Source organism: Macaca nemestrina, chromosome 2 (assembly GCF_043159975.1).
Source record: "Macaca nemestrina isolate mMacNem1 chromosome 2, mMacNem.hap1, whole genome shotgun sequence".
In the NCBI taxonomy this organism is placed as follows: domain Eukaryota; kingdom Metazoa; phylum Chordata; class Mammalia; order Primates; family Cercopithecidae; genus Macaca; species Macaca nemestrina.
The window spans coordinates 125767920-125792284 of NC_092126.1; the positions used below are offsets into that span (position 1 = coordinate 125767920).

The following is a 24365-nucleotide window of genomic DNA, read 5'->3' on the forward strand; positions in this document are numbered from 1 at the left end:
GCACTGTGCCAAGCACTCGGGTGGCACCATCTCATGTGATTCTCACAACAGAGCTGTATGGTAGGTACTATCACTGTCCTTTCTTTTTGAGCCACATTCTTTGACCAAGGAAGAGCATGAGAACTCACATTTGTTGAAAGCCTGCTGTGGGCCAAATTGTTGGCAATATCATCACCCACTGTGTTGCCCAGAACCCTTTTCTGTTGCAGTTGACAAAAATCCATTTCAAAACGCCTTAAGCTCAAGGAAAAAAAAAAAAAAGTTTGATTCATGGAATTGAGAAGTTCAGGAGCATTGGGGCTGGCTGGTTTGTAAGATGGAACATCAGGACTTAGCTGGTTTGGTCTGTGTGTTTCTCTTGCCCTCAGTCTCTGGGATCTGCTCTCTGTGTGGTCTTCTCGCTTAGGCAGGCCCTCTGCCTGTTCCACAGAGCAGCCTCTGGCCATGTTAGACTGATATGCCTCCACCCCAGTGGAAAGGGAATATTTCTCCTCTAATAGTTCCACTTAAGTCCCAACATGGCATCTCTTATTATTGACTTACATCATTTATCCATACCCTGGAGTCGTTTGGTGGTCAAAAGGATGGAACACTCTTGTCAGGCCTAGGTCTTATATTTAACTCTGGAGCCTAGAAGTAGGATCAGTGTCACTGCCGTCAAAACCTTGGACTGCAGCTGAACAAGGGATGGTTGTCCAAAGGACCATCAAGACCTAAAAAAGTGAGTAGAAGGTTCAGCTAGGCATTCTGTTACTTAAAAAATTATAAAGCTGTTTCTATTGCATATGCACTGAAGCCATTTTCAGCTTCCTGTTATTTATGCAATGCTTACAGAGTTCTTGCTATGCATCCTGGTGGGCCTAGAGAGTTAGAGATGAGGTCCCCTGGCCCTCACAGTCTATTGGAAGAGGCAGATGAATAAATATAACAGAGTATGGGGAGCATTTGGAGAAGGGTAAATCCAAGTTGCTATAACAGCATATAGGAAGGGCTTCAACCCAACCTGGAATGGGGGTTGAGGTCAGGGAAAGCTCCCTGGAGGACCTGGGCCAAGCTTGAAGCCCAAGCAGCGGTCAGCCAGGTGAAGAGGGTGGAAGAATGAAGCTGGGGAGGAAAAGCCTGGCCTACTGCAAGCAGATACATGTAGCTCGCTGTTGTTGGAGCAGAGTGTGGGGACAGCAAGGGCCAGATCATGAGGGCCTCATCGAAGGGAGATGTGCCATATCCTGAGGATGATGGGAAGGTATTTAAGGAGCCAAAACTGCAGGAGGGCAAGATCATAAAGAAACATTACTGTGTCTAGAGACTGTAACATGGGCCTATAGTCATGTAGCCTGGATTTGGAGCCACACTCCACCACACTGTCTTATCTGTGCAGCTGTGGAGCGTGTGTTCGTACCAGCAGTGCTGTCCTCTCTCAAGGTGTGAATTTGTTTTGGGGAGATTTTTATAGACTTATTTTGTGTATAAAGCACAGATTTACATATATGAAAACAGCATTGTGCATTCATGGTATTAAAATTGGCACTGGGCAATTAGGGGGGAAAAGAGTCTAAAAGGGCCCCTTAGAGGAGGTGCCAATGAAAAACAGATTGAGACACACTGCCTTAGACAAAGGCTTCTCCACCAACTTCAGTTTCCTCATCTGCAAAATGTAGTTAAGAAATGGGCCACAAGTTCACGTGAGGATTCAGTGCAAGCTGTGGAACATGCTTGTCCTGGTGCCTGGCACGTGGTGCATGTGCAGGCATTAGTTGTAGTGTTATACCAGATCTGACTTCAGGGAAAAATGGAAAATATAACTTGGGTCCTGGTATGCCTCAAATGAAGTTGTTTTTTTTAATAAAGAAAATCAAATGTACAGATCTAAATGAATTTTGTCCTTTAAATGTCATCACATTGTATAGCTGTACACAGTTTCCAATATGTCCATTGCATACAACATGCTTGAAAATAACTTTTGGAATTTCTTTCTAGAGTTCATTCTTTTGAAGGATCTCAGTTGTGCAAAGTATTTATCCTAGAAATAGATAAAACTCATCTGTTTGGAGCTAAATATAGCATAAATGTAGGTTAACCAACTGAGCAGAACCACTTTGGGCCAAAAAAGGAAAGGGGTGACTATAATGTTAATGAAATTGGTTTGGGTGATGCTCCTAATAGGCCTTAAAGGCAATTCCATAGGAGGACATTCCTAAATAACTGGGTTAAAGACATGACCCCACTCCCACCCCCAACCCCAGGAAACGACTCTGAAGCCCAGTGGCCAGCCTTATTAATTCCAGGTTGGCTGTATTAGAGTAAGCTTCATTGCTGTTGCAGCAGACATACCCCAGCACCCCAGAGGCTTAATAACACACGAAGGTTTATTTCTCACCCACATGAGGTCTGACAGGGTTGAGCAGCCTTCCTCCACTAGTGGTTTCTCTTTCTGGAACACATATCTCCCAAATTGGTGTAGCAGGGATATAGAAGTTGAGGAGGCACCGAGTTCTCAATGGCTTGGCCTAGAAGTGGAACCCTTCACTCCTTCATTCACCACTGGCCACAGATGGTCACACAGCCCCATGGACATAGATGAGGTAGGGGGAACACATGGGTATTTGTTAAGAATACCGCCACAGTATTCTTAAATATTTAAACCCATTGGCATCATTGAGCTAGGTATGTTTCCTGTAAGGGAGAACTTTGGAGAGCAGTCATTAGACTGTACTTAAAATTTGGCCAAAACTAAAAACCACAAGCAGAAAACTCAGATACCTGTATGTCTGAGAGACCTCAGACATCAGTCTCATCGGGGACTATTTGAGCAGTGTTTTTATAGGCAGCAACAAGGGTCAGTGGGGAGACATTTATTCTAAAATGTTTTTAGCTGAGATGTTTCAGGTAGGATGCTGTAGTTCTCCCTTGAATGTCCCTTGCAAAGGTCTGCCTTGAAGAGTGGTAGGAACCAGAATCTGTAATAACACAGAAGTTGCTATAAAACTAGCAACTAGAAGTTGCTATGTACGCAAAGTGATTTTGGACAAGGGGCAGGGTTGTGAGGCAGATAATAAAAATAAAATCAACTAACAGTTACAGCTTTAATGGGACCCTATTGTGTGCCTTATAAATATTGCAATGCATATCAACCATGCAGTGGTTCAGAGCTGTTGGAAATAAGGGAAAAGAAATCAATTCAAAAGTTTTCGAAGTATGCCATTTTGGTCTTACTACTTTAAGATGGTAGTAAAACATACCTTTTGAATTGCAACAGTCAGATATTGCATTCCAAGAGCTCCCCATCCCCTGCCTTACCAAGACAAGCTGTTTATATGGCACTAATGTGCTGACATTCCTGAAAAGACTTGGAGCAGCACAGCTGCTGCCACTCAGAGAGAAGAGGAAAATTTTTGGAAGGTTTCTTTTTGATTTACATAATTTGAGGTTAATGCTGGGAGAGGAGCTATGTGCCCAGTGTCCAGTCAGTGTGCTGGGGGTACAACTTATTTATTAGTTGTGCTGTAGAATGGCATAGCTATTATAAGCTAGACATTTCTGTCTGCTTAGAATTGTGAGTATTACAAAGAAAGATATTTTTGGGTTTTTTTTTTTTTCTGTAATCCTGAGGGATGTTGCGTAGAAGGTAGTTCTGATTGCTCTGATGAGCAGTATCTCACCCCTGAAATAGCTTTGTATATCTGAAAAGGCTTTGTATATCTAAAGGTTCTTAAGCAAAAAACCTTTTTTTCTTTTTGAGATGGAGTTTCACTTTTGTCACCCAGGCTGTAGTGCAATGGCATGATCTCAGCTCACTGCACCTCTGCCTCCTGGGTTCAAGCGATTCTCCTGCCTCAGCCTCTCGCATAGCTGGGATTACAGGCACCCACCACCACGCCCAGCTAATTTTTGTATTTTTAGTAGAGATGGATTTTGCCATGTTGGCCAGGCTGGTCTCAAACTCCTGACCTCAGGTGATCCACCTGCCTCCATCTCCCAAAGTGCTGGGATTACAGGCGTGAGCCACCACGCCTGGCCAAGCAAAGAACCTTTTATGACTATGTACCATACTAAACATGTGCTCAGCAGATTACACCTCCACCTAATTAGTATATGAATCCTGGGAAATAATTAGTATTGTTATGTTCATTTTGCAGATCAGAAAACAGAGGCTTAGTAAGATCATGTGACATACCCAAGTCACAGTGTTAATTTTTGGTGGATCATGGATTTGAACCCCGACAATTTGATTTCATAGCCCACTGTGTTAACCAGTACGTTATCTTGTCCAGAGGAGGAGTAGCATGCCTGGTGGCATATATTGCCCTCCACAACCTACTTTTGTAGTGCATGTTTGTGTGTCAAAAAGACACACAAAAAGGGGGATGTCTCCGCTGCTGGACATGGTGGGAGTAAACTGGTTTGGAAGGCCAGACGGAAATCATCCTTTGTTTTGGATTTGCCAAAATCATGTGGAAGAAAACTTCAGAAACCAGTTATATTTTCAGGTGTTCTGGAAGGTGACTAGTGGTATTCACTCAGTTACATCTCCATCATTTGAGATTTTGATGTTGAATAATATAACCTATTTGGTCAGTCTCAGTCCAGCTGATCATTGCTAGTTTTCTTGATATTAAATGTTTAATATCTTATTGACCATAATTCTAGCCTAGAAAAAGACTTTCCAAAAGTATAGAGCAGCTTTACTTCTCAAATTCAGATAGGGCTGAGCTAACTTCTGATTCTGGAACAGAAAACTGGATACTCTCTAAGTGGGAATTGTAACATCTGACCCAGGTTTGTTAAAATTTGGTATGAGAAGGATTTCACACTCTGATCTGGTAGATTCACTTCAGCACATGACCGAGCCATCTGTAAATTCTGTGGTAAGTCAGTCAACACCAATTTAGCCACATACGCAAATACGAAAAGGTCTCTCTTTTACTCTAAGTCCCATCTTTAGATTTTCAGAAATTTTGCCATGTGTTGGTGCCTCCTCATTAAGAATGCTGTTCATGAAAACAAGTGAGTTTTGTTGACATTGCAATTTTTTTTCTTCCCTGGATGTTCAGTGGGAGACAGAGTGTAATAAATATGAAGGGATGCAAACCGCAAATGTGTGGGGGATTTGTGTTGGCATAATGGAGGCTCAGGCAAACAAACAGATGCATGCGAGAGTCGAGAGTGGCATGTGGTAACACCCCTCTCTTGCTTGAGGGATGACTGACCACATGTGCCTCACTGGAACGCAGATCCCTCCTGTACTGCCACAGAAGCAACAATGACACCAGAGCTGCTGTGAGCCCAGGCACGTGCTCTTCACCCATCTGCTCTGGCAGCCAACACTTCCAGGTCTACTTGATGATGACTGTATTTTGGTATAGGTGTTTGTCCCCTTTTCACCCCAACAAAGTCACAAAGGAGACAGGTGTCATAAGAATGACTCCTCCCATGCAGGTAACTGTGAAGACGTAGGAAAGGGGAAACACCCCTGTTAACCAGCAATAATGGCTGAATTAATACAAAGAACACTTCATGTTATTTAATCCTCCAGCAGCCATGCGTGGTAGGCAAGGCATCAGGGACTGCATCATCCTTGTCCCAAGAGAGGAAACAGTTTCCAGAAGGGGGAATGACTTGTCCAGGATCATACAGCTTGTAAGTTTTTGAATTTCTCAGACTTAGCATTTTGGGTTTTTTGTTGACCTGAGACCCTTTATGGCTGGCCTAGTTACTCCTTTGTTAGTTCATTCAACATTTCTTAAGCATCTAGTTAGTTCCAGGCACTGGAGAGCCATTGAGGGGACAGAGTTCCTGCATTTAAGGGACTCAAACCTTAGAGGAAGACAGGAGCAGGTAAACCAAGGTAATCCCAAATAGAGTCGAAAACTGGTGGTCTCCAGACCAGTTTTATTTAGCTGACATGTTTTTATAAAATCTTGAATTATTTAGAAAATAGAAGGATGTGACAAAAAACCCGAGTTGTCTGGCTTCTTGTGATAAACTGGACAATTTAGCAACATTATTCTCAGATTCCTTTGTGTCGGTGGATGGCGCCATGGTGGCCATTTTTGAGAGGCTCTCCCTTGCCAGTTTGCCAGTCTCTGCCCTCCCCACTGTTCCCTGCCTATTTGGCCTCTGTGGATGGTTAAATTTGCATTCCCCTGGGTTGCAATAGTGATCAAGGAAACTTGATCTGAGAGGGACTCTGACCACAGCCAGGGTTAGGTGAGAAGGAGAGGGAGCCAAGAAAGATTTCTCGGAGGAGAGACTCTGACCACAGCCAGGGTTAGGTGAGAAGAGGGAGCCAAGAAGGATTTCTCGGAGGAGAGAATGTTTGGGCTGTATTTTTTACAAAACAAAGAAAAAGGAGGCTCGGCACAGTGGCTCATGCCGGTAATCCTAGCACTTTGGGAGGCCAAGGCGGGTGGATCACAAGGTCAGGAGTTCAAGATCAGCCTGGCCAAAATGGTGAAACCCTGTTCCTACTAAAAATACAAAAACAATTAGCCGGGCGTGGTGGTGGGTGCCTGTAATCCCAGCTACTCGGGAGGCTTAGCAGAGAATTGCTTAAAATCGGAGGATGCAGTGAGCCAAGATCACGCCACTGAACTCCAGCCTGGGCAATAGAGCAAAACTCCATCTCAAAAGAAAAAAAAGAAAAGTAAAGTAAAAGGAGACGTGCTCCAGGCAGAGGTCGCTGTGTAGGAGATGACCCAGAAGCACTGGATCATGGCACATCCATTGTTTGTTAGGGCAAACTCTGCCAAACTGCCCTTTCTTTATGCAAAGCAAAGTCGACTGTTATGGGTAGAATCAGATTCTTTTCTGAAAGATTCTACATGTACGAAGGCACTGGGTCAGTCCTAGTTGCTCAGTGTCCTCTTATGCTGAGGGACAGAGTGAGAATCAAAAGGTAGGTTTATATAAAACTTTGTCTAGTCTGGAAAACTCTGAGCTTCCAAGTCATTATTTTTGGTGGGTTTGTGTGGTCACCATCTTTTCTACCAACAGACCATTTACTGGACCACAGGTATTCTGGCATCTTTTTTTTTTTTTTTTTTTTTTTAAACTGGTGAGTGTGCCATTCTTTTCTTTTTGGAACCATATCTATGGCCATATTTCAAGACTTTTTAATCATTAGGAATAATTTTTACAATTCAGCTTTTCAAAGCCTGACAATGTGTCAAGCCATTGGGGAGAGCTCAAGCACATTTTGTGGTGCCAAAATATGGCTTGCCTCAGAGGGTTTGAGTTTTTGATGACACCGTGGTGTTAAGCTATCTTGCTCTGAGATGCTGAAAGGGATGGGGGAAGGGAGTCTTTTGAGGTCCCCAACTGTTCCTGGAGGTGGTCACCTCTTTTCTTTCTCCATGTGCCTGTGCTGGGAGATCTGGGTCACATGGCAGCTAATGCTGCCGATCCCAGGCAACTTTTTGCTCAATAACTGTTTCCCAAATGGCTACTCAGGGGCCTTTCAGAATTCACGAGAGCTGTCAGTTGTTATAGTAACCGGCCCCCTGCTGTCGAGTTGGCCCTGAGATGCCAGTGGAAGCTCTTGGAACAAGCTAACACATAGTCATTAGACAAAAGCAGAAAGAGATTCACTGCTAAAGGTTGCCAGTTAAACATGCTCCATGATACTTAAAAAGCTGGACTGATTCTGTAAGGGAAGCGGTGGGTGGGTAAATTTTTAAACCAAGCTCACTTTTCAGGAAAGGGAAACTCCTTGTATGTTCAGTCTATTCTAGGTAACAATCATCTTTCTTTGGATTTCTCAGAATTAACTGTCTTCTCTCTCCCCCCAGGGTTGATTATGTCTGTTCTGCTGGTTTGCTCAGGTAGCCTCAAATATCTCAATTATTCAAGATATTAGTTATTGATTGTGTGGCATTCGCTTCTCAGCAAAAGTGTTGTCAGTTTACGGGTGGTAGTTTTAAGCGCCTGTGATTGTGTGTGAGGAAAAACTGCGGAGATAGCCGGCTCCGCTCCAAAATTCCTGAAAGAGTGAATCTGGCAGAATTCAGAGTAGGGCTAAGGGTTGAGAAAAAGTCTAAATATTTTAGGAAGCTGCAAATTTCAAGTTTTTATGAGAATTTGTAAAAACATTCCAACACACTCATGATTTCTTCAGATTAATGTTCGTAGCCACACTGAGTATATCCATGATGTTTGTAGGACAGTTGTTGTAGTTCCAGGATGTACTCAATAGAGGGAGACAAGAAGTTCTGTGTTACAGCAGTCCCTCCCCCCTTGTAATCGTATTTCCAAGTTTGACTTCTCCAAGTTTTGGTTCCTGTGCCAAGCACTTTTACCTAATATGAAGTCTAGTAATTAACACAATAATTGAAAGCTTGTATTAAGGGTGAAGAAAACCTAACACTCAAGAATTAGAGGATGTTCATTCCTAGAAGTAAAAAACCACCAGCGGACTCAATAGTTAAGATGTTAATTCCTTTGGAATTACATACCTGGCTTCAGAATTCTTTGTGGGACTCAATAGAGCTTCCAAAAAAGAAAACTTCCATATATCTGAGTTTGTCATTGCTGTTTTATCGACAGAGTTTGGAAAAAGAATAGGAATCATTTCAGTGTGAAATCTTATAGCCCAGCTGGTTTGGGAGACTAAATATAATTAAATAAATACTTTCAAGTGTTCTTGTGTGACAGAAGTGCATCTTTCAAATTCTGTAGCCAAGTCTCAGATGCTACAGTTATTTAAGTTTTAAGGGGAAACTAAATATAGGACTTAATATATAGTAATAACTTGCCAACTGCTGTTCCCATCTCCCTGAGGTGCCTCTCCTATTTATTCTCCAATCTGTATTGTGAATTAAGAAAATGTTTGTTCTGAGATGAAAGCATAGGGTAAAAGACAAAACCCCAAATGTGTCTAATGGCACCAAATTCAGAGACATTTGTCACAGAAGGGAGGACCAAATGATCTCCAAGTTAACTTTACTCCAATGATATTTTAAGCCATTCTGTTTGCCAGGGCAGTGTGTCAAAGGTGGAAGAGTGGGTATGTGCATGACAAGGGTCATCACTGTGTGATATCCTAACCTTCCATTAACACCAGGGTAATAGAGCCTGCGACTATGTAAAGATGACTTACAAGAGTAAAGTTCTGACTGGGTATTTCTTACCTCAGCATAAAAGCTCCTCATAAAGTCCAGACACCTTTGTGCCTCAGCATCCTCTTTTGAAAATGTCACAGATGAGGCCTGATGACAGGGTCTGTCTGTGTTAGACGGGAGGGGAGGGCATTTGTATGGAACTCTTGGTGGCCAATTGAAAATACTGTATTCTACACCTGTTCTCTTTTGTTTTTTGTCCATTTAGAGGGTGTAACAAAATAAAGTCCAAGGGCTTTCCCAGACGTTTCCGTGAAGTGCCTTCTTCTGGGGAGAGAGGAGAGAAGGGGAGCAGGTGAGGGGCGGTCAAGCTTAAGTGGGGGGTGTCTTGATGGCCGGGACTGGCTTGCCAAACTTTTGTTTTGTTGCCATGGGGATTAAAGTCTTGTAGATGGCGCAGTGGTGAAACTCACCTGCTTTACCTGAATTCCCAAAAGTAAGACTTGCAAATGTCAATTCAGCTTGTGGGTAGCTGGTACCAATTAAAGTATGTCCTGTGTGTGCTTGCTTTGCTTTATTTTGCAGTTTTGGGGGTGTTACTTGTTTCTGGGTTTGTATGTACTGGGGGTGCTCTATGTTTGTGTGTCTGTATGTGTGTTGCATCCATTTTCTTTACAAATTTTCAGATATTTGCATGGTTTTGAGCTTTTAAAAAACATATAATGCATGCATTTAGCCTTATGTGAAAAATACCTCTTAGAAACCTAAATTTGTAGATAAGTTAGGGATGAAGAGTAGGAAGGGGAGACAGAATGAGCAAACGTGGATGTACTGTGTGTTTTTCCTTAAGAATGGTGAATTTTTTTTTTTTTAAAAGGAAACGCATATGAGTTCTGGATAGTTTGAATACTTGGAAAAATTATTGTCCTGGAAAGATTTATAATAAATGTTTGGAACTCATGATTGTGCAGTTTTAATCACCACACTTGAATCTCTTGATAATATTTCTGTAAGGCCTGTCTTAGGCAAACTCTATTTAATATTAAGATCTTTTAATATTAAATTGCTAATTAGACTAATTCACTAATCCATATTATGTCAGAAGCAGTCCCTTTTTACTTTCAATGAACCAATTTATAGGATTTATGTTAGAATTTTTACATGGAATGATTCATCTCCATTGGTTGTGGGTAAATCAGATTACTGAGATGAAATTTTAGATATCCAACTATTTTAATCAGATAAACCTATGAAATCTGAGACGGTATAGTTTAGGAGTTGTGACAGATTAATGAGAAAGTATATGATCTATTTTCTTTTACACTGTACTGTGTAATTTCGGCCTTATAGGGAAAGCAATAACTGCTAACACTGGTAACTAAATTATTCTGTGATCTCTTTTTGCTTATTAATGTCTTTAATACATTTTCAAAGTTAAGGATAGAAACTGAAATAGAAACTTCTCTATAGTTTTGGAGTCAAAGATTAATCTTAAGAGAGGAAGACGCTGGACATTATTTAAATGCCTGTCATACCCAGTCCATTATAAATATAATGTGTTTTTGACTATAACACTTTAAAGAGCCAGCATCACCTTATGAACATCATAAGGATAAATGCACATCCAGTTTCAAGTCCTCCCCAGAAGTGATGCTGTAGCCTGCCAGACTATTTCTTTTATGTACCTGGACCCCCACATGTCAGTGGGCCCATTATAGATATATTTTAGATCCTAACAGAGATGCCCCAGTCTCTCTGGTATCTTCTCTGCTGCTCAGTGAGGGAAGCACAATCAGTGTCATCCAGGTCTAGGAGTTGGGAACCATCTTGTGAAACTACAGGTATTTATAGAATCCGTCTAATTGTGAATCATATTCACTTTTTAAAATAGTGTAGCAGCTTAAAAGACAAACTTTGGCTCAGGGAGGTATGTGTTCTAACTGCAACTCTGCCACTTCCTGGCCCTGTGACTAGGAAGGGCCCATAGAGCCTCCGTTTACTTATCTAGAAAATAAGTCTAATGATAGCAACTTTTCATGAGGTTGTTGTGAAGATTAAATGGGGGTAGTATATGTAAAATGCTTAGTGTGTGAAATGTATTAACCCATCGAGAAATTGAGTAAATTGAGGCTCTGAGAAGTTGTCACTTGGCTAGGTCACCCTGCTTAGTGGCTGCCTTGGGACTCCACTGCCGCAGTGTGGTACTCCTGAGGAGTACGCCTTCTCACAGCTACGTGTGCTATGCTAAGTACTCCATGAAAACGATATGGGCCAGATATAGATCCTGTCCTCAAGGGGTGCCATGTCTGTGCTCTTCCTTATGCTAGCAGCCCTGCCATACTGTACAATTCCTCATTCTGGCCCACTGTCCCCTCTCCTTCCCGATGCTCTCTCCGCAGGCACTTTTGCCACCTCCTTTCCTGACCTGTGTCCATCCTGCTGCTGCTCTATAAAAGGGCTTTGAAAGACAGGGTGCCCCCTTCCTCTGCCAGGCTTCTGCAGGAGGCTAGAATCAGGCTCTCTCTCACCTTTGCCTTTTTCAGTCCACTCTCATTTTCTCTGCTGGCTTGTATCTCCACCCAAAATGTGGCCAGGAATCAGGAGAAGAGCCCCCAGTGATGCCTAAATTGCAACCCTCCAAACAGCTACAAGAGCTGTTACAGAGTCCCTACACATTAATTTCGTGTGGCATTACTCTTCTGCCCCTGTCATCTCCCAGTCCCACAGCAGGAAGGAAGGGGGACTGTGCCACTAAGACACGTTGCACAGAGAATTGCTAAAAGCAGGACAATGGCTGTGAGAGGTGATTATCCTCCCAGAAAGGAGAGGAAAAAAACATTGAAAATCAGACCCAAGTATATTTAATTTCTTAATAAAGCTGATTTAAGTTTTGAGTAGGTAATACTTGACATGATTCAAAATCAAAAAGTTTAAAATTATATGTATCCCTAAATTACCATCCCATCACTCACCCACTCTGTTCCCTACCTCCTCACAAATAGGTAGCCCCTATTGCTAGTTTGTTGTCTATTCTTCCAGGGATTGTTACACATATATAAGCAAATAATGAATATCCTTTTATCCCCTTGTACACAATGGAATACAACATATGCGATCATGTGTCTTGCTATTCTCACTTAACACAGGTTTTCCCTAAGCCTATATAATTTCTTCATTCTTTTACACAGAAGCATGGTATTCCTTTGTATAGATGTGTCATGATTTAGTTAACCAGTCCCCTGTGGCTGTCATTTTGATTGTTCTCCGTCTTTTGTTATTGCAAACAATTGTGTGATTAGTAAGTTTATGTGTCACTTTGCAAGTGGATAAGCATGTCTGTAGGAAAATTTTCAGAGGAACATTTATTGGCTGTATCACAGGGTACACACTATTGTGCATGTATGGTGCCAAATTGCCCTCCATAATGGGGTACCAAGGTGGGTTTCTCTCGACAGTCTATGAGCATGCCTGTTTCCCTACGGCCAACCCAGCACACTGCATTGTCAAACGTTGGCTTTTTTACTAACCTCATAGGTGAAAAAGAAACGGTGTCTCAGTGTAGTTTTAATGTGTTGTCTCTTACTATAAGTGGGATTGAACCATTTGTGTTTCTGTAAACTGTTTTTATCTTTTGCTTATTTTTTCTTTCAGTTATTGATCTTTTTCTAATGAAGAGAGATATCCCTTGGTAGCAATATGGGTTGCAAATATTTTTTCCCAATTCGTAGTTTACTTCTTAATTGTATTTATGGTTCTTCTTTGATGTTTATATAATCAGATTTATCTATATTTTCTGTTGTTTTCTAGATTTCGAGTTTTCTTTTAAAAGTCTCTCCATTCTGAGGTTACTCTTTTTAAAATTACTTTTATGGTTTCAAATTTTAATAGTAAATTCATTTGGAATTTAACCTGGTTGATCGTGTGATGTCTGAATCTACTTCTTTTTTTCCCCATATGGTCTCAAGTATTTAAAAAATATACTGCAATCTGGGGCTTAGTGAAGAGTCATATAATACCTTCTTAGATCCTTAAAATATCACTCACAGCAAAATACAGTCAATCAGTATATTAACAAAATAAGGAGTTGCCAAAAGGCTTTTACCCAGACATTTTAGATTGTAAATACTGAAAAATATGTGCAGCAAATAAAATGTGAATTTCATTTCTTACCTCCTCCCCAAAATGAGTTGGACTATCATATCACCATTGACCTTCCCAAATCAGTGGGATATTGTGTCAGTGCCTTAAAAGTGTGGCAAATGAGGTGGAGAGCCCCTCAAACCTCAGTCCAGATGTTCAGAATATTCCAGTCTAGGGTCTGAAGGGTGAGACAGCCACCTTAAAGCCCCTGACTTCAAGCCTTCTTTTCTAGGTAATAGCTGGAAGCCTTGGGAAGTACTGTCCAGGGCTCACTTTCTCAAAGCCAGCTATAATATAGGAACTGTCACGGCCTCATCAAAATGTGGTTTCTGAAGAGACGTTTTCTCTCTTACCTTCTGGAAAGTATTACCAGTACTTCAGTCAGACCTAGGCATCTGCAAGGATTTCTTGGCAAACTTAATGCCTAGCTAAGAGAATATAGTTTTGAGACCACTTTTGTGCCTATAATTTATCATTTTCTCCCACCTTCCTAAAGATATTAATTGCAGGCAATTTGAATCATCCAATAAAATTCTCACCATGGGAATCAGATTTTTGTCACTTCTAACTGTACCAAAAGTTGACTAGGCCATCTCTCCTATTCATGTGAAATCCAAAATATTTTTGAAACATTCTCTCCTCATTTTAGTGTCTGTTTGCTCTTTCACACCCCATCCATCATTGCATGATTTTGTTCTCTTTTCTCTTCCCTTTTCCCTTTCTCTCTCCTCATATCTTTAAGCCCTGCTTATCTAAGGTATGACAGCCATATGCCCTGGGACTTCCACAGCCCTCATGTGAAACTTGCCATTTGATTATCCCCCAAAGCACATTGACATTTGTCAAATCTCACGCCCCCTTTTATGATTTGGAAAATATGGCCACCAGAAACATATTTTGGTTTGAGTTTTTCTTTTGAGAAGATCCCTTCCGGAAGAGATACTACAAGTGTAAACTGAGTTTTATAAACTGAATCACTTAACATGCCATAAAGGAAACTTAACAGCAAGTGAGTTGTTGTATATGAAAAATCTCAACTTAGAACTTACATTGGGCTCCTTTCCAAGTGGAATCCCGGAGTTATTTCAGACACTTCTCTTTGAGGAAAAGCCCAACAACGCCTACAGCCTTTTTCTTTTATTGTTGTATTTGTCACTTCAATTTATTGAAACATTTTGCCCTAATAAATCAATCCATGCCTTTTTAATACAGCCCTCAATCATCTTCCTTGAAGGCATGTGAATATTTTCAAACTTTCTATTTGTAAGTGGCTCTTACTTATGCAGGGTTTACTACAACAGATCCATTTACAAAAGTAAATATTAATGTGATTTATTTTCTTGACAGCATGAAAATAAATGGGATTATTAGCCGGTATGCCACTGTAAATTTAAATGAGGGCAGTGTGTAAATCAGTTAAGATTATATAATTAATATTCAGCAGCAGCTCAGCTAACTGCCCTCTCTAGTCTGCAATTAGAATTTTGAGCTACACACTGCTAATAATCTCTTTGTCACCCTGATGTGATTATAGAACCATTGAGTTTAATTTGAAGACAGTGACTTGGTTTCTAATTCCTATATACCGACATTCGGTTAGTTCATGATTCTGGGTTTTCATACGAGTCTGGAGGCCATATTGTGGTCCTACACCCTGCCCATGTCCAGCAGTTATGGTGTTGTTCAGGGCAGTGTTGTAATAAACGGAGGACCCTGGATGAGAACAATGTGACATCCCAAGCTTGTCAAAGTGGATGTACATGTTGACCCAGATGTCTGTAGATGGCAGGAACCCCTTTTTCCTGTAAGCAGGTTTGGAGACCTGCCTTTTAAGGAGGTTTTTTATTTGTTTGTTTTTTAATACAGCAGTGTTGTGTGGAATTCCAGACATTTCTAATGTTCCGTCTTTCTGCACTTAAGTTCAGTACTTTGCTTCTGAAAAATATTGGTCACTAAATTATTTCCAGGTTCTTGTCAGAAGGGCAGAAAGAGACAAGAAAATTGTTAGCTCATATCAGAGGTTATCTAAACAGGTAGCTGGAAGAACAGAAGCCACAGAAAAAAAGGCCTTTATGCAGAAATTTGGTCATTCTGGGTATTCTTCCTTAAGAATGTATCAAATTCCTGGGTAGCAATGGGGGTCAGAAGTCTAGAGGTTTTTTTTGTTTGTTTGTTTGTTTTGGTTATTTTGCTACATTTTGTTTGGATAGTAAGTCTCTATAACTGGAATTTTATTAATACTTACAAAGGACTGTCAGAGCAGCTGGGTGTGTGTGTGTTTCATTAGTCAAGAAGGCCAATTAAACATACTGGAACCTGTCATGTGCTGACAGTGTGTATTTTTCAGCAGGGAGCTCAGGGACTTGACGTTGACAGCTGATACTGGCCGATGTGTTTCACATCCGGACTAAAAGATGTACTCTACAGGTGTGTGTGCTCTGCTTTCCCAAGAGTAGACTTTATTTTTAAAGAGGTCTTTATCCTTAAAATATGTCCCTTATTTGAAAGCATGGCAGGTTATTTTTAAAAATTTCAGTCCAAGAGAAAATATTCCTAATCATAAGCTTCATGTGTCCCATGTGGGCTTTTAAGAAGCTGTGCATACTCGCACACTCCTACCATCAGGGCTTCAAACACTGTACAGATCTGGACCACAGGTGTGGGTTGTGGGCTTGAGACCCAGAAAACTGCTAGCCAGACTCCATACAGATTTGATCAGCTACTATCACACATTACCCTCTGGACTTCCAATCAAACCTTTCTTAGAAATCTTTTGAAGACATATGACCCCATGTTTGGTTTTCTAGAAAGGGATGAATGAGTGGAGAGTAACAGAGGAAGCTTGCTTCCACTCTGCTACTTGGAACTTTCTATAGAGATATGCATAGATCTAATATGTTAGTCATCTTTGGTCAAGCACCAGAAGCACTTAGGTAGCATTTAGGGCTATGCTGTAAGAAAAGTGCATTCTTTTGAACAGGGACTCTCATTCGGTGTGGCAAAATGCTTACTCTGTGAGAGGCATGTGAGAAATGGGACCAACTTAGGGACCAACAGATTTACATCTCCCATTTCACTTTCATTCTGTCTCACATACCCACTGAGTTCAAATTGAGGAAATACCTTGTGCAAACTGAGCTCTTTCTCGTACCCATCTGGGAGCATTCAGTGAATGTTTCATGTAAGTCCCTCTATCTTGGGTACCTTGTTGATGGGGGTGGGCTTTAGAAAGCCATCTAAAACAGTGGTTTTCCAGTTTGTTTAAGTGGCAGGAAACTTGGAATTCAGGATGTCAGAACATCATTATTATTAATAATATTGAAGTAAATATTCACAACTTCAATGCCTTCATAGAAACTGAAATTAATTTTCCTACCAGACAAGTATAGCAGTCCACAAGGGTGGACTCTCAGGAACCATTTTCCCTTCCTCAGAGTGGTTCATAATTGGACACAGTACATACCAGAATCCCTAGAGGTAGTCTTCACAATACGCAGAGCTATACCCTACCCTGCACCTGCTCTGTTAGAATCATCATTAATGGGGCTTACCCTGCCTGGGTATTCTAAAAGCTCCCTAAGCCAAAGAGCTATGCACTGCTTATTAATAACCACCATTTGATGATACTTTACTGATAAGAGAGAGAGAGACTGAGAGACTGACTGACTGTTCAGGCCTGGCCCTCCAAAATTAAGGCATACCTAAATCAGAGAACTTAAAGTGTCAGAAAGATAAATGCTGCAAATGTACAATAGGGGGAAGTATAAGATAACTTATACTTACTAGGTCATTACTAGGTCATTACTAGGCCTGTCAGGGTCAGTGAAAATAATGTTACCTGGCCTCAGTTTCTTAAAGGGGACAGACAGCACTCAGGGGATGGGGAGGGGATGGGAAGTAAAAGGGCAGAGGTAGAAACATGAAATATATGGCGGGGAATCATTGGATTATATTTTGTAGTTAAATTTGTCAATATATTTTTTCATTACAAACATGATCTATTTCATTGATTTCCCTTTTTAGGGTACTTTCATATACAGATGTTCACTATAGAGAAATTAGGATTTTGGAAAATGGCTCTTTGTGATCCTAGAAATCTGATTCATTCAGGGAGGGTCTGTAAGGGTAAGTTAGTTGAAAGATAATTAGACCTAGATAGAAAATTGAAATTGCACGCTCAGTGACACACGTAAGCACTTTGAGAATTTTTTTTTTTTTTTTTTTTGGAGACCAAGTCTCACTCTGTTGCCCAGGCTGGAGTGCAGTGGTGTGATCTCAGCTCACTGCAACCTCCGCCTCCCGGGTTCCAGCGTTTCTTCTGCCTCAGCCTCCCGAGTAGCTGGAACTACAGGTGCACCCCACCACGCCCAGCTAATTTTTGTATTTTTAGTAGAGATGGGATTTCACCATCTTGGCCAGGCTGGTCTCAAACTCCTGACCTTGTGATCCACCCACCTCGGCCTCCCAAAGTGCTGGGATTGCAGGCGTGAGTTACCGTGCCTGGCCAGCACTTTGAGAAATTCTATCTCCATTCCCCTGAGCTCAAAACTAGAGACAATACTGCCTCCTTAAGTAGATCACAGTTCAGAGGTTTAGAGGCATTAAAACTTGTGTTTTTCCTTCCTTTTCTCCAAAATCCCTGCTTTTGCTTTTTTATTCCTGGATACCTCTGAAGGTCAAGAAGCACAATTTTTCATGGGAATTCACTGAAATGAGCAAGTTAAAATACAATGCCTTGTGATATGCAGCTGCTTTTCTTAGGTATTAAACACAGTGTAGAATTTGTACATGCAAAGGGACCATCTTCATATTGTTAAGGATCATGAAAAGTTGACAACAGACTGACCACCTCCATCAGTCCCTGGCCCAGAGTAGACCCCCCAATAGATAGTTATTAAAGGAATAAATTAAATACCAGCATTGTAATGCCTCCATGAATTGGAAGATTAAGTAAACATTAATAAAGAGAATGCCAGTCTATGTTTGTTATCAAGAAGAGATGCATATAGAATGATCTCATTTCGTTTTTTAAAAATAAAACCCCCCATGTGGTCCCAGCTACTCGGGAGGCTGAGGCACGAGAGGCATGAGAATCACCCAAACCTGGGAGGCAGAGATTGCAGTGAGCTGAGATCGCACCACTGCACTCCAGCCTGGACGACAGAGCAAGACTCCGTCTCAAAATAAGATACATACTCCTCCTACACCCAGAATAATAATAAATTTTAAAAAAAGAAAAAAAAAAACAGAAAACAGCCCATCTGTCTGTATTTGGGTGAGATTATAATAATAGCCCACAGATTGATTTCCTTGTTCCATTTCTGCTGCCCTCTAATCCATTCATCATGTAGCAGCCAAAATGAGCTTTCTGAAAGAAGCAAATCAGACAGTGCCTCTCCATGGATTAAAGCCTTTCATTGACTTTCCCCTGCTCCTAGACACCAACGAAGGTTCTTTGTGATCTGCTGGATCCTGCATGATCTGGCTCTGGCCTGCCTCTCCAACCTTGCTTTCCACAGCCTTTCCCTTGCCTCTGGCTTCCTTCCAGTTTCCTAAAATGCGCCAAGCTCCCTCTGCTCTAAGGCTCAACTAGCTGCTTGACCTGCCTAAAATGGTCTTCATCCTGAGTTTCACAGGGTTAGACCTCCTTAATCAGGCCTCAGCTTAAATGCCACCTCCTCAGTGAGGTCCCTTCCTTCAGCTGACTTCATTTACCACCACATCATTCTTATTTTCTTCATTGCTCTTGACTGTTTGAAGCAATTTGTTTGCTTGTTGTGGATTTTTCCCATGAAGACCTAAATACTGAGGGTAGGTACCTTGTGTGTCTTGTTTATCATTGTGCTCCGAGCTCCTCACTGCAGATGATCAAGGAATAGTCAATAAATGAGGAAAAGTATACAGGGTTAGGCCTCAAAATATTAATAGCGATCATCACTAGGAGGAAGATTTTGGGTGTTTTTAATTTCTTTTCTTTTCGTTCATTTTTATTGCCTAATTTTTCTGCAAAAATCATCTGTTGCTTATATAATACTTTATCAGTTACTCCAGTGCTTAGCCAGGCTTAAGGAAGTAGTTTTAAGGATTGCAGACAGCGGCAGAGAATGCGTTGTCTGCATACTTGATGCTGTGCAGTGGGTGCTGAATAAACATTTGCCAAATCCATTGAAATCTTTATTCTATGGGAAGATATTCTCCACAAAGTTCTGTAGTTAGTTGCCCACCCATATATTTGTGTGGGAGGCAAGTGCATGATGTGCAGCAAGGTACAGATGCGGAGCTCTGTCTCCCAGGTTTCTGATCCTTATCCCCAGTCGTGTACTTTTCTCTGGCAATCATGGAGTTATTTTACTCCGGGGAAAATCCATTATAAACAGCAGCACATGGGGCACTAGAGTGTGATTTGCTTCAGTACACACTGCTTTTTTCAAAGATAATGTGGAGCCTGTAGTTCCACATATAACTGAGAGACTGGCTGAACTGTCTGCCTGTCTTGTGGGGAAAAAAAATCTACAATATAGTATATATATCCTTTTTTCCAAGTCACTTTAACAGTAACTTGGCCAATAACAATTCTATTTATTAATAGCTTTACATTTTAGAAGTCCAATAGCAATAATAATTATGGTCTTAAAAGCTAAGTTATTTCTTGCATGTATTTTTTTTTTTTTTTTCAAGTTAAAGGCTAACCCAGTAAATTGCATCCCATTCATCTTAGTGACTTAGAGCACTTATTTGGGCTATTAAGCAGTTGAATAGCTGTCTTCTAACTCAACAAAAGCAGGTTTTCCTTAGCTATGATACTGGATGGTTAAGGCTTTCATTCATTTGTGAAGTCCATAACCTGTGTTTTAACTTTAATGTTACATTCTGGAAATCTGTGCAAATTGGGGAAGGTGGGGGAGGAAAGGAAGTAATCCAAGAGTAGAAAACATAATAACTAATTTAGAGAGAGAGAGAAGTTACTTTAAACATCAAAATAATTTTTTTTCACTTAGATTTCTATTGCTTTACATTGAGAAGATTTGGTTAGCACCAGAGCCCTGTAATATTATGTGCATTTCATATCCATGTAGCTTAAGTCTGACTAACTTATGTTCTTCACAAATTTAGGTAAAGGCAGCTAAGCAAAGAGTGAGGAAAACTTGTTTTATTATTTATATTACAAATGCTGAGCAATTCATAGGGAAAAAAAAAAAAAACCACTCATTTTTCTTCAGTGCTCTGTTAGAGTAGTCCTGGGAGGCATGTGTCAAGAGCTGTAGTAACTGACGTTCAAAATCTCCTAATGGAATGGTGCAGCAGACTAGATTGATTCTAGAGCACTATCCAAATGGAAACTGCTTAGCTACTGTCCATCTGAAAATAGGCACTGCTTAAAGAACAGCACTTCATACTATGACATGTGAACATTTCTGATTGCGTGTGGTTATAATAGCTTGTATAAAAGCTGAGATGGAAACATCTTTGTAACCATGTGGTCTCTTCACTCCCACGGAGATCTTATTTTTTATAGTTTCTTGATTTTTCTCTAACCTTCCCAACCCTAGCCCCTTCTTTGGCCTCACAGAAACAGGGTACGCCCAATGGAATCATCCCAGGATATTTTTGATTAGATGAGCAAAGACAACTGTGAAGAAAAGTTGACTTATCTGGTAGTTGGAATACGGGCCCCAGAAAAAGCAAAGTTGTAATGTGTGTAAATGTTGTTTGGTGTGCGACGCCAGAGGAGGAGGACAGATCCCAGTGACACTGTGCACCAGAAGGATGCCGCCTGCTTGGCTAAAAGACCCAGCAGTAGGGCCAGCTATTGTAAAGCCCCTCCGCCAAATGAACAGGGACCCTTCTCTGGTCACAATAGCCATTCACGCTGAGCAGCTTCATTAAATATTCAGCCTGTGCTTCCGGCAGCTCATTAGGGCCGCAATGAGCAGTGACGTGGATGCAGGAAAGCTGAGGGCCAGCCAGCATCGGAGGCAGAGGCTGAGTGAGCTGCTGATGGCTTCTCTCTTCATTGCCTGTCCTATGATGACCAGTGTGTGCTCTCTGCTTTGCTTGAAATACAGGTAAAAAAAACAAAAACAAGCAGATGACACTTAAGGGCTTCAAGACCTTGTCTCAGATATTGTCTGGCAAGGGCCTCTGATTCTGAGTGCTTGCCTTCCTGAAGCCCTCTGACCCCTTTAAAGAGCTGTCTGAGGCTTTGGGGGCCTTTGCTAAGCATGAACAATGTGGTGCTATTGTGTACTTGGGCTGTTTGATGACGATGTTGGAAGGGGATACAAGGTGTGGTTTTGAACTTGGTGTTGGGGATTTAGAATAGCAAATTATTCCTCTGTAACATATCAAATTTAGAAATATTGTGAGATAACCCTAGCAGTCTGTGTGGTAGGTTTACTCTCTACCATGTTTTCACATATTTGAGTAGTTAAATACTAAGCCTTTCCCTTTGAACTATCAGGTTGGATACAGTGATGATAAAAAAAAAAAGGATATTCTTTAGCAATTTGGGGCCCCTCCAACAGGCTGAATGTTGTCCTTGTATCTTGTTACTTTTACATGAGTTCACCCTCAGTGCTGTGTGATGTTTAAAGCTGGGAAGATCTGTAAAATAAGAATTAAAAGATGATGAACTCAGATAGCACGTATCCTATTATTGACATGGTTTTTCTCTTTTCTACACAGAAAATGTTTTCAGACTGCTCATTTCTATGTGGAAGACAGCAATTCACCTCGAGTGGTCCCTAATGAAAGTATTCCTATTATTCCTATTCCGGGTAAGTAAGTAAGACACTGCTCTTATTTCCAGTGGGCTAATTGTTTTTCCCTTTTCTCAGTTTTGTGTGATAAAACAAGAAAATATTATTTTACAGCCTTTTAAAGCTTGCCCAGTATAAGATATCCTTAACTAAGAGTAATTTAATGAATACTCCTTTACATATCTGCAAAGTAATAAAACTCTCTTTAGAGGAACAAATAACTGAGTTAATGTAGTATACAGTCATATGCAGGAAAGGAAAGTACAATAGAAAAAAGGGAAAAACCATACAAAAAACATTCTTAGTATCTACTTGAACTAAATTTCATTTGCATAGGCAATTTGTGCTTATATTTTTAAATCACAATTTGTGACACATTTTTTTAAAGGTGATATTTTTCTAAGATTCTTTCCTCTGAAAATCATGTATCTTAATGTTGAAAGTTTTGGTTCTTATGGTGGTTGTGTGGAAATAGAGGGGTACATTACTAGTCTGGTGAATATTTCACTTTTCCTCTGGTAAAAAGATAAAACACTTGGTTAGTGTTGGGGTAGGGAATGGTGGAGTGTACACTGTAGTGAATCCTAGCAAATGCCTTAGACATTTAGAAGGTCAGCAGTGGGTTAGGTGTAATAGGATGTGGGATTTGAAGATCTCACCCACCATTTCTATTTGGCATCCCTTCTCATTTGCCAGATTTTAACTTTCTACATCCTGGTTTCATTATGTGCTTCCAAATACGTATCTTCAGATATTTTAGATACATCTATCCTCTTGACATTACTCTTTTGCAAACAGAAGCATCACTTTGATTATAATGCCACCCATTCTCCACACCTGAAGCTCCCCCATCCTGCTGATCTGCCCTATTCTCCATAACGCTTTCCACCAACTAATGTGCTATTTATTTTACTTTTTTTTTTGCTCTCTTCCCACTACAATGAGAGCTTTGTAAGGGCACGTGGCTACATTCTCAGTGCTAAAATAATTCTTGGCACACAGTAGGTATTCTTTAAGTACTTAAATGAGTGAACGTTAGAAAAATTTCCTTAAAGTTCTTAAAAGGTCTTGGCTGTGAAACTCAGAGGTACAGTCATTCTTTGGGTACCATGGAGAAATACTTCTATTGTTTGCAGATTGTCACTACGTGTGGTTATGGTTGTAGACTGAATTGCCCTGTTATGTGTCTGTATATTGCTTAGTCATTAGATATTACTGGGATTGTCCATGTTTTGTACATTCTAATCAGTTTTCTCACTAAAACTTGTCACACAGAAACGAGAAGATTAACAGAAGGTCTCTGATTAAGTTCCTGTTGGATCCTTTTGTGGCTGCTAAACTAATTCCCATAAAGATGGGATAAGTTTTGTGTTACTGTGTGTTCTCCACTAACCCTGCCCCTTTATCCTTGCTGAAGGAAACTACTTTTCCTTTGAAAGTAGAGAAGGCAGACAGCAATCATCAGTCTTCATCAGCATGAAATAGTTTCATTGAATCTACTGGATTTGCACAATAGTATGCATATACTTTTTCCTCTTGCTTTACCTACAGTATGTGTTGACCACTGGAAAATTCATGGCAGTCTTTCTCCCCTCTGACCTGATTTGTCTGACAGACTCAGTTGTTTCATAGCTGTGTAATTGAAACCCATTTTTAATGAGTTAAATGGTGAAATACTTACTGGGCTGTTTTTCCATTTCTATTTTCTTTTACCACTGGATTAGGAACCAGAAAACCTAGGTCCACCCTGAAATCTTTGTTCAGTGCCTTAACCTCTCTGAGCCTTAGTTTCCAGAATCCGTAAATTAAATAGGATGCCTGTTCTCCTTGCCTTTTGAGGTAACTGTTAAGACCACAGTAGATGATATGTGTAAAAGCACTTTGGAAACCATACATTAAGCCAGAAGTGTAAGCTGTTGCAACTTTCCTTCCCAAATCATGGTACTCCTAATCCCAGCAGTCATGGAGAGAGAGCATTTGCATGACTCTCATGTTAAAATTGTGTCCCTAACACCGAACTACATCCACTAGGTGTGCTCCACCTTGAATCACTCTTCTTTGATATAGGCTTTAGAACTTTTAATTCACTAGGATCCTCTGCATATGCCTTGCCACACCTTTGAGTAGGTGTCTTAGACCAGAAATTGCTTTTGAATGTTTTCTGTTTCATTCCCATTACCTATTTAATTAAGAAGTTAAATACTCCACTTACATTTTAAATGTAAGGCAGTGTGATGTTAAAGGGCTTACCTAGTGAAATGATGAGGGAGGCTAATCTGCTTTCTCAGGTCTTCATAGCTAACATAGCCTTACTAGGAGCATGCCTAAACAAATGAACTTACTTCACCCTTAATTGAGAGTTACCCTAAATGACCTTTCCTTAAAGAGCTTTCAGCTTGATCATAATCTCTTA

The 24365-nt window shown here is 40.6% G+C and overlaps 1 protein-coding gene across 5 annotated transcripts in view; it reads left to right on the plus strand.

Annotated features, from left to right (window-relative positions):
- LOC105483138 (protein tyrosine phosphatase receptor type G) overlaps positions 1-24365 on the plus strand; it is a 745674-nt gene that overhangs the window by 669184 nt on the left and 52125 nt on the right. For 3 of the 5 annotated variants that reach the window (XM_011743815.2, XM_071089050.1, XM_011743825.3), the window contains 3 exons: positions 7788-7820; positions 9322-9408; positions 21879-21970. In XM_011743815.2, coding sequence (XP_011742117.2) covers positions 7788-7820; positions 9322-9408; positions 21879-21970 — 212 coding nt within the window. The remainder of the gene's footprint in view (positions 1-7787; positions 7821-9321; positions 9409-21878; positions 21971-24365) is intronic. The other 2 variants (XM_011743832.2, XM_011743842.3) reach the window with 2 other exon arrangements.